General features: G+C 39.8%; 1 protein-coding gene across 1 annotated transcript in view; it reads left to right on the top strand.

The window, feature by feature from the left end:
* The window catches only part of LOC107220230 (serine/threonine-protein kinase 17A), a 61,784-nt gene extending 51,188 nt beyond the window's left edge, over window positions 1-10,596 (top strand). Inside the window, exons 4-6 of the mRNA XM_046730701.1 lie at window positions 4,205-4,331; window positions 4,432-4,660; window positions 6,631-10,596. Coding sequence (XP_046586657.1) covers window positions 4,205-4,331; window positions 4,432-4,660; window positions 6,631-7,729 — 1,455 coding nt within the window. The 3' untranslated portion in view covers window positions 7,730-10,596. The remainder of the gene's footprint in view (window positions 1-4,204; window positions 4,332-4,431; window positions 4,661-6,630) is intronic.
* The last annotated feature ends 1,106 nt before the right edge of the window (window positions 10,597-11,702 follow it).

Below are 11,702 nucleotides of genomic sequence, written 5' to 3' on the forward strand. Positions count from 1 at the left end.
AATTAATTTGCAAACAAATCGCAAACTTTGACATATAAAATTTGGTTTTCTCTTTCTCGAAAAAAAAAATAGTCGAGCTAAACTTTTGTTTTTTGTTTTTTACTCATGCATATCCTGCTCGTTTTTAATTCAATGCGATACCGTGTGTATGAACACCTTGTACACATGACGAAAAGTTTCCGTCTCTCGCTTAAATCCGGACACCTTTAGGCACTACTAGCGGTGTGTGATTATATATCAATTCGTAGTATATGTGGAAGAAACTTTCCCGGAAGCTAAATCGGCGCGAAATTATATTCCCAGAGGTCGTTAATCGATATCATCCCATTAGTCACGTCGAAGTGTAACTCGTAACCTCGTATGAACAACTCCACCGCACTTAACTAGAGCAAAGTGTCCGTACGACGTACGAGAGAGTAAATGATCGAATTTATAGACTCGCGTAAGTAAATTGTTCGCAATAAAGCATGCATTTCAACTCACGATTTATTCCTTAAAACGGATATTTTATTTTTTAATATTTTTATTTTACATCCAATTCGTTTCAGGTATCATTTAAATCAAACTTTTAACGCGTGTGTGTATATATGTATTATGTATATGTATATCCCAGTAGTCGCCGAATGGAATAACTGCAGAGGCGTTGATGCGTTACAGCGTGCATATTATAAGCGATTAAGTCTTGAATCAGTTCCGCCGGAAGTAGCAATTATATATACCGAGAGACGAACGGATCTTCGTAAAACTTATCCAGGCGAAAAAATTTGAAAACAAATCAAGAAATCGGAGCTATTAGTAATTTCCCTGCTCACGTAGCCTCGTTGGAACAAAATCTGACTCACGCAAAGTCACTAGAAAATTCATAACTTTTCCCAGAGAAAAAGGTGACGTGTTCCTTCAACTAATGTCATCCGCATCAACGTGGTCCCGAACCTGAGTTCTTGCTTCTCAATGTTCAAACTAGTCCATAGTCGTCGTCGAAATCTCTTTAAGAGAAAATAGAACACAATCTGGTTGAAAAATTCTGGGAGTTGGTCGGAAGGTGCGCTGCACCTATCTTTGAAATACCGTATATGCACGCATATGCGTACAATGTATATGTATAGGATGCATACTTGAATGCAGCAGCTTCGCCACTGAATGCACTCGTTGCCCTGGCAACGAACCTCTCCTGAATGAACGCGAGCCCGAGGTCCGGTCATCCACCCCCTCCCGTCGCTCTGTTTCATTCTCGAATCTCTTTTCTCTCCTCTCCTCTCCTCTCCGCTCCTCTTTGCTCCTCTTTACTCCTTGTCCTACGCACGTGCGTCGCCTGGCTGCAGCCAGTTTTTTCCTGTTTATTGTGCACCGCTGCACGCGTCGCAGCTTATTCACGTCACACGCATCTCGGTCCGATTACCGCTATCTCCTGCTTGATTTACAAAATGACGACCCGCTGAATATTTGTTGAGAAAAATCGACCGATTCCTGTGCTCTTTGTGCCTCGCATGCAGATACTCCTCGTCTTGTTACAGACCCGGCGATGTTCGTTGACCGCATATAACCGTGTTCTCCTTGACTGCGTAAATAATTAATTATATGTGTAGAAGCGTGCATTTCCATTCCTAAATTTTCAGCTTCGCCGTCGGGTCTCGGATATCATGGCTTTTTTTTTACATTCAATTGTATACCCGCGCAATCCGACAACTCACGTTGTCCGCAAGAAAAGTACGTTGAGCCAGCTCATCGGAGTGTGTCTCGCAACTTGTGGCAACCGACACGCTTCGAGTATGTCCGCAAACGCACTCCGCATCCTTCTTTTCTCCCCTTGCAATGCAAGTTTCCTCGATTATTTTACTTTAGGGTGTCTCTCCGCTGACAATGTCTCGTTATACGTATACCTATATTCCTTATCCTAGTTTTCTCCCCCTTTCTCACTCTCTCTTTATTCATCTCTTTCCCGTCCTTATCCACCAACTTCCGGCTCACCGGCCCCGCAAAGCGGATATTGTGCATACAACATCTGCTCTGTAAAGTAGAGTGTGAGTGAAATCACACACACACACACCTTACTACTTACATCTATCACGTGTATTAACCGTGACGAATTTCATAACGGCAGAATATACCTATAAAGTACAAGAATTGGGACGAACTTTGTTATCAGCGCCAGGTGTAACGTACTTGATCCGAAATACCCGCGACACACTTTACATAGTCTGGGATATTTTTTAAACTTGCACATTATTGTTAATGTATGAGTGGATGGACAGACGTGGTCGAGGAGAATAATCCCGGATTTAAGCTTAATTCGCGTAACGGTTTGTTTTTATCCGTAACGCAGTGGGGGAAGCTTTCGGCTTTTGTGTGTTCGCCTCACCGACGCCTCGGCGTGGGTGGGTGTGCAATGCCTCGAATCTAGCCATTAGCGCGTCCGGTCCTGAAACTCCTCCTCGGCGTCTCGCCTCATGCAGAACCCCGGTCACGTCTTGCTCGTAACTCGATATACAGCGAAATGCAACCCACAAACTGAATCCTCAACTGATTCGAACCTCCTTCAACCTAACTAACCACTTTCGACCATTTCCATCGCTCGCTCTCTTCTCTCTCTCTCTCTCTCTCTCTCTCTCTCTCTCTCTCTCTCTCTCTCTCTCTCTCTCTCTCTCTCTCTCTCTCTCTCTCTCTCTCTCTCTCTCTCTCTCTCTCTCTCTCTCTCTCTCTCTCTCTGGCCTTCGCGCATCCCGCTGGCATTGTATATTTACACGCGATTTGCGGAAGAACAACTGTACTCGTTTTAACATTCAATTAAGATTTTAGAAACGTACAATCGCGTTGAAAAGCATCAAGACAAAAGCGAAGCTTTCGAAAGCTGTATCACTGCGGTGTAATTTGATTGAAAAAGTCGCCGCGGAACGTAATAAAAAAACAAAAAAATTTCAAGCAATGGAAAATTCCCCGATAGAATTATTATCAACGAATATCTGACGAGCGAAACTTGTGGAAGTTTCGGTTAAATATTGAGGGGGGGGGGGGGGGGGGGGGGGTGCAATTTTTGTTAAAACACGTATCATTTCTGATCACGTACGCGTATTGAACATATCGAGTTCTAATTTTCACGCATTGCTGGTTCGAGAGGAAATATATGCATGTACAGTTTACACATCGACTTTCCATCGCTGCTGCAGCTGCGTGGGTATTACCTCACCGATTTTACGGGAACGCGAGCACCATGCGAAATTGAGCAAAGCTGATAGAGAAATGTATCCAGACGGTTCAGTTTGTTCTAGTTTTTCAGTTTTCAACTCGCGTTTAATTTATAGGAAATAAAATCATGCGTTTCCATCGCGTTCTGACCCTTTTTATTTATAATATTTACCTCTAACTAATCAGCGATCAACACTAATTAAAATATTTAATTATTATTTTTTTTTTTCCATTCATTCATTCATTACGTAACACACATTCATTCGCTCACATTAGTGAAAATTTCATAATGGATTTTTCAAATTTGTTTTGATTTATTCACGAACAATAAAAATGCTGACGAACGAGCCAATGATTACAAAATCGTGACTCTTGGAAAGAAAATTTTCTGTTACCAAGGTTTTATTATTGAGTTTCTTTTTTTTTCATGCATTCTTTCCCAACACTACTATCTGTATACAAAAAATTTATTTATATTCTTTTCCCCTTCGGTCACTCGTCCGTTTGCGGTTATAAAAGCATTACAATACGTAACGGTGGGCTTCCGGGAGAAAGGAAGAGGCACCCTTAATGGGAAGCTTTTTTTTTTTTATATATTTTTCATTCATATATAATTATTTTTTCTTCCCATTTATTTTCCCTCCCAAAAAGATTTCTTTCAAAGTTCGACGTAAAACGTTTTTGCTCCATTTCGTGTGTTACAAGCCTTCAGAAAGACATATTTGTTTCACTTTAACGCAGTCACGGGATTTGAAACATCGAGGAGCGTTTCGGTATGTTCTCATTTTCTTATTTTTTTTTTCTCTCAAACGGATCAAAGGCCCGGTTAAAGAACACGAAATACAACTCCGTCATTTTACAGCTCAAAAAGCGTATATAATTTCCTTACCGATCAGTCTTAATTTCACGGATGTGATGGAAAATTTTTTGCACAATAAGAATAACAATGATTCTGTAATGAAATTTTTGTTGAAAAATATTCACAACGCTCATAGAATAACGATCAATTTTCTACTTTCAGCCACAAAATTTGGTCCTAACCGGAGAGTTTCCCGAATGCGATGTTAAACTTTGCGACTTTGGTATTTCGAGATACATCAGCCGAGGAGCGGACATCCGAGAGATCCTCGGGACGCCCGATTATGTCGGTGAGTACCTACGACACCGTTTTTGCGGCGACTTGCCATACAAGGATAACGCAAGCTCGAGACTCGAGTGCTAATTTTCGAATTCGATTGATCCCGACAGCTCCGGAAGTCCTCAACTACGAACCGATAAGCCTGGCAACGGACATGTGGTCCGTCGGTGTCCTGCTATACGTACTTTTGACGGGATGCTCGCCCTTCGGCGGCGACTCGAAGCAGGAAACATTCTGCAACATAAGCCGATGCAGGCTCGACTTTCCTGACGACCTCTTCGAGGATGTTTCGGAGGAAGCACGCGACCTCATGCGCAAGCTCATGGTTAAAGATCCGAGGTGAGTAGCGACGAGACGTCCGCCCATCGAATTCACCACTTCACTTTGAAACGAAAATATTCACTCGAAATGCCTTGATTTGAGTAGCAGAGAAATGCTTTGGGGTTGTTCTTTCAAGATTTCAATTTTTCTCGCAATGTGAAAACGATTTTACAAAATAACGGCAATCGATTTGTTAGAATATTTGACACGTATTTCGTATACTTAACAATTATTTTTACATGCAGTATGTATGTCTTGAAAAAATCGTAAAAAACGATAATCATTATCGCACACTAAAGCGAACGGGTTAATCAACTATGTAGTCCGTCAGAATGCCTCTGCATTGCACGTATTTTGAAGACGTGTATAAATTTTTGCGGATAGTCGAGTTCATCTATTAACCCTGAAACGTGTAAACGCTCGCGTGATGAATAAATGAAAATGTAAACGTCTTTTATGCGGGATAGAACGACGACGACGATGTCGACGATGTTTATTCAATACCATCGAATTAACATATATATATATTCTTGAAAATCGTCGTCCAATACAACGGTAATTCGCCAACATCTGACTCACTGACAGTGAGGTATATCTGGCATTACGTCGCCGTTCATATGCTAGCGTAATTATCGATGTGTAATCCTTGGCGATTCGATCTTAAACACATATATCGTCATCACTTTGATAATACACGTACGTCGTAGAGGAACATCGGGCAGTTTAATTGATTGTCGAATCTTGTATTTATATATAAATATATGTATATTTTTTATTTTCTTTTTCCTCTTTATCGCGTACTCACTTATCGGTGAACGCGTATGATGCATGTTATTGAACATTGGAGAGAGATGATAAGAAGCGTTCTTAGTCGCATTCAATGTCGCAATATCTTCTCAACTCTCTTGAAGAATTTTCAAGTATTTACGGTTACCCGTTGTACCTACGTCATCGCGTACTTCCTGTCTGTTGACATAGATGTAATATTATTGTCGGATTCATGGAGCGACAAACTCGCATTACCGGTTTCTTTTAATATTTGTCGAAGAGATTTTCGAGAAAATTAATAAGACTCGACCATTTTTTGAAAGATTTTGTCATACGTTTGGCAAGTTTATCGATTCTTTCTCACACTTCCCTACTTTCCACAATAAAAAAAAAAAAAAAAAAAAACGTCTACAATACACGGGGAAAAACTCGACGTATATCGAAGTGTCGATTTCGTGGATGTACAGTAAGCATGACATGTACATGTTTGTACTTAATATGCGCACAGAGATTTTGAAATCGTTATCGACAGCTGAAAGGAAATGACAATCTCTTAGTCCCTTTAAAAGTCCGGGGATCCTTATCTCTCAATGGCCGGTATATGTATAACGCAGTACGTATTATTCAAATGCGTTTTTTTATACGCTATCGAAAATGCGTCGGAGTCCACGGAACACGGTCATGCGCAAGCACGTGTTGCGCAATTCTTGGCCGTCCTATATAATCGGATGCTTATATTTCGTACGCATAATATTGCGCGTATACGCAACAACAGGAAATGCGTGACAGACGCCTCTTCGATATTGTTTATTAACATTTGTTAGGGAAATGAAAAATAATTGAAGCAGCTAAGATACTGCAGCAGGGTCAACGGCGGCATGTGGCTTTAGTTTATATTTTTCACGACGACGAAGTGTCTAAACTTGAAAATAAAACATGTGTATGTATTCGAAATCGTGTGAAATTTGTATAATTCTGTCCTTTTGAATCCGGTGATAAAAGTGATAGAATTTTGGAAGAACGTGCCACCGAGTTCTGAGTCTTGTTGTACAGTTGTTATTGCGTGTAATAAGCGGAAGTCGGGTCAGGCAGTTAACTTGTAAGGATCTACGTGTGCATGAGAAGCAAATGAGTATATAAGTATAATTGTAGAAGAGCGTAGGTAGTTGTTTTCGGTAACCATCCGTATTCTAACCCTCTTCCTATTGTTTGTATTTCAGTGAACGCCTAACGGTCACGGAATGCCTCCAGCATCCGTGGTTCTCGGCGCATGACGGCCCCGAAACTCCTCTGGCCTTGACAACGACCTCATCATCATCATCATCATCCTCCTCCTCCTCCTCCTCCTCCTCCTCCTCCTCCTCCTCCTCCTCCCCCTGCTCCTCGGAACCCACGAGCCCAAGTACGTCGAGCGATAAACCAGAGTTCGCACCGAGTTCCTCGGAGCCGACGGAGGACGCAGCGAAGGATCGAAAAACCCCGAAGGACGCGGCTGAAACGGCGCCGCAGAAATCCGAACCGCAGACAGAAGCTTCGACGAAGTCGTCATCGACGGTTGTGCAGCGGGCGGTGTCGTCTTACACATGCGAGAACGTCTACAGCAAGAAGAAGAGCGGCTCGTCGACGGTGACGGGAAGCGGAAACGCGGGCCTCTCGATGCCGGTGCGAATCGGTTTGAGCCCCGACCGGCGGGACACCTTCAAGAAGAACATGGACAGTCTGGCGCAACGGTTCTCATCGAGCACCGAGATCGTGATAATCGAGCCAACGTCGGTCGGGCAAACCAACCGACGTGCTACAGCGACCCACACGATGCCGGCCGGCGAGATATTCAAATGCACCCCGGTATTCATCCTCGGGGAGGAGCAACAGTGCTGCGACAGCGGGAGCGACACGGTGTCGGAAATGTCGACGGACAGCTCGAGCGACAGGAGCAGCATTTACTCGGACGACTCCCTCGACTTTATTCTCTACGGCAAGACCCAGAGCAGGGCGAGCTTCCCCTTCGTAGGCGCCGACACCGATCGCTGGGAGCAGAAACACCCGAGGATCTGGCCCCGCGAGTGCAGCGGCGTCGTCAGCAAGGCTCTCAGCCGGTTTTCCTCGGAGCCCGGTACCACCGGGAGTAAAACTGTCAGGGCGACGCCGTCGGCGAGCATCAGAGGCAGGGCGAGTCTCGAGGCGATGCGGGAGAGGGGCGGAGAGCTTGTCGTCATCAGGGAACCCGTCAGGGCTGGAAGGTACACCAGGTACAGCGAGGTACAGTGCGAGTCCGTTCAGGCGAGGATTCGCCGGTTCCAGGTTCACGGGGCCTCGTAGGATCCCCGGAAAGCGGAGGGCTCTTCCTGACAGGATCTGTACATAAATACGCGACGCCTTCGCGCTAGTAAGACGAGCCGCGAGGAGTTTATACCCGGTGGAAAAGACGCCGAATTGTCTCTATTTCGGCGCCGACCGATCGCCGGTAGATGACGAGTATTTTTATATACTTGCTTGCCGGGTTCGTTCGATAGGGGATCTACCACATATCCAGTTTGTTGTCATTTATCTCTCGATACTCGAATCTTTATCTACCTGTTTCTAATCTTCTTCTCCTTCTTCTTCGTCTTCTTTCTTCGTTTGTATAAATTACTTTTTGTTGAAAGAAAAGAGAGATATATATATATATATATATATATCGGTATAACACATATGTATATATATATATATATATATATCGGTATATGCAATATACATATAAGAAAGTTTGCGGTCGTTTTAGCTATTGTCAATCTTCTGTGGTGTGAGGATAGGTTTGTGTAGCTGTAAAAAGAGATTGAGGATATAAATATAAACGTGTTTCTATGGTTTACTTACGACGTAAGTCGTGGCAGCTTAATGGCTCTAAGATACGTTATTATATCGGGATATTTTCTTTAACGTGCTAAAACGACATTCGAAGAAAGAGAGTATAAATTAGTTATAAATAAAGTGTACATCTAGGAGAAAGAGGAGGGAATTTAAGAGACTTCGAGAATTGACCGTAATGATTTATAACAAAGGTATCGGTTGAACGATTTAATGTAAATATCAAATGCTCCTAGACATATATCTGTATACATATATATTTATATACATAGATATATAATACGTATTATATATAAAGTTCGATTTTTCTATAACACGTATATATTTAAATCGCTGATTCTGTAAGATGTGTAAATAAATGAAAATTTATACGATATGAATATTACATTGTGAAAAGATGCACGGAAAAGAGGAAAAATAAAAATAAAAATATGGAAGGAACGAAAAGAAAACAGGAAATGATTCACTTGGAGAGAAAGTGACAAAACTCCGTGGTCAGTCATTTATCAAGGTTGTCACCTGGAATAAAAAACATCCAAATAAAATAAAACCTAATTAAAGAAAAAAATAAAAAAAAAATATAAAGAAAATACAAAAAATTGCAACTGTATGTGATTTGACAAGGGGGAGAACGGCTATTCTCAAGATCATCTTTTGATGACGATTTTGAAACTATTTTTCGAAAAATCTTGTTTTCGGAGCATGTGATTCTATTTGTTTTATTTTTTTTTTTTTCATTAATATTTCTTTCGCGTCAACCAAAATTCCGAATTGCTAGAAAAAATTGTAGAAGCGTTTCATAAATGGCTGAACTTCTTCGTGGTGAGAGATGTATTATCATCTACGTTTTGGGGGCAAAATAAATCTACCAATTATCTGTGAACTTTGTAAATACATATTTAAATACAATATATATTATATATAACTATCAAATGTCAGGCTGGATTTATACAGACCGACGAAAGTATGTATAGAATTAACAATAATTAATGTTTATAGTTGCAAAGAGAAAAGAAAAGAAAAGAAATAATAGAATAGTGAATAATAATTATGGTGCCTGTTCATAGAACTGATATAACTGCCAAGTGCGATGTACAATATCATTTCCGTGATTTTCGAGCGCCGTTCGGAACCCTTTCCCGCAACGAAGAAAAAAAAAAAAAAATTAAAATTAAAAGACAAATAGCCGTGTAAGATTAATAATAATAATAATGATAACAACAGTAAAGACAACATCAACAATAATAACGAATCCATCGAAAAAATGAAAGTAAAAAGTGAGGATAGTTTTCTGTGCTTTTTATTCCCAGTCGAATGTTTGATATTCTATACATCGATATTTCTTCACTGCTTGATGGGTTTTGAACGATCTCTTGAACGCAGCGAATTTCAAGTCACGAAATGCGCACTGAAAATATTGCCATATCTAAGGTAGATAATTATTATAGTACAGATGGCGCAAATCTCGCCGCCGCGCACCTTTTTCCGACCAATTTCATCAATAATTAATCATAGTAATGATATATTATTATTATTATTATTACTATCGTTATTATTAGTATTATATACAGACACGTAAAGAATAAATTTTATCAAATTGAATACTTCGCCGTTTTTTTTTTTTTCTTGTTTTTTCATTTTTTATTTCTTCCGTCTGTAAACACGTATACTTGCTACGCATGTGTATGTTAAATTTGATGAAGAAAAAGTAACAGTGCCTGTGCCCTTTTCTTGGGCCCGTATTACGTAAATTTAACTAATGAACGATAAGACTTGTATCAACTAGATAACTGTAATATTAAAATTTCCATACACACAAAATCTGAAAAAAAGAAAAGCTAAAATTGGACCACGATTTTCAGAAAAGGTGGTGTAACGTATATATATCTGTCTGTATGTATATATACGCATATTCCGGTATGATTCCACCGCAAATGTCTCTCCACTGATCGATCAAAATTGAGAGCCTAGACAGGCTTCTAGGCGTCTTTAATTACAGCGATATATGTATGTACGTATATGTGTGTGTGTATATGAATACAAATTGGCGAGAGAATATTTATAATATTTTTTAAGTATATTTGTGAAATTCGGAAAAAAAAGAAGACGGAAAAACAATTAAGAAATGTTTCGAATTATTCATCGCAACGCGATGTACCCGATTTATACGAAAAAAGACAAATAGCCTAATGACCTTGTGTCCCTCAAAGTCGTTGTAATTCGAAGTTGCCCAAATTTCGCCGATCTTGAAGAACAAAAAAAAAAAAAAGATTAACACAAATCTGCAACGTCGCGATATAACCAATCGTATACCGCACGAAAATAATTTTCTACCAACTGCCTTTATGGTATATGTGTATATACATACATATACATATATGCGTAAGTGTGTGTATATTGTTAGAAATGCGGTGTTGAATGTAAGACCAAAAATATTCTTTAGAAGTCCATATCATTTTGGTCTTGATTTTCAAACCACTTGGTGTCACGAATCGTACGACATACGTACACCGATGATGTATTTATTCAATCTCTTTCTTCTACCGATCGAGAATAACGCTGTGACTTTGCGCGCCATTTGCCAAGCAAATATTATTAAATAAAATTACACATACTGCATCGCATTGTATAATAATACATCCGCGCACTTCGACAAATATGTATGTATGAATACATTCGTAGGTATATCAGGCGTGTGTACATATCTTTATATCCATATCAATACCTACACATATTTAACACGAAATTGAATGTTATTTGTAACTTACCGTTTAGATACGTTATACTTACACGTGGTATTATTAAATTATTAATCTTTAAGTGGTTCTCCTTTATACACTTTTACATCTACATACATGCTGCTACCTTAGAACTTTTTTTTTTCGATGTAGTTCCCTTTTTCGCTATTTTTTTTTTTGTCTACTTTGTTGTTCAAAATCGGCTAAAATTCAAAACGGTGCAAATCAAATGGTACTTTTAGTAATAGTAATAATAATAATAACAATAAATTATTACTATTGTTCTAATTATGCTAGTCATATATAAATATGTATTTTGACGCGCGTCTCCCGTACGTAATAATAATTCTTACGTTATCCATACCGCAGCTCAATTATTTTCACTTATTTTCACATTTGTATACCTCCAACAGTTTGATATAATGAATTAAAGGTTTCCTCTTCTGCTCTCAATTTCGCAAAGAAAAAAAAAAAAAAAAAATTTAACTTCAACTCTCTTTCTACTTTAGACACGGCCTAAACTCGGCACTCCCTCGCTGCTGCTAAACAACGAGAGCGGAGAGAGTCGTACTTTTGAAAACATTCTCGATTCGCAAGAAAGGGAAATCGAAGTTAATGAAATCGGAGTAACGGGGAAATGAGGAAGAGTTTATCACGATATATGTAATTCCTCGTGAATCGAGCAGTCCTTTATTCTCTTCGCCTGA

Source organism: Neodiprion lecontei, chromosome 2 (genome assembly GCF_021901455.1).
Source record: "Neodiprion lecontei isolate iyNeoLeco1 chromosome 2, iyNeoLeco1.1, whole genome shotgun sequence".
Classification (NCBI taxonomy): Eukaryota; Metazoa; Arthropoda; class Insecta; order Hymenoptera; family Diprionidae; genus Neodiprion; species Neodiprion lecontei.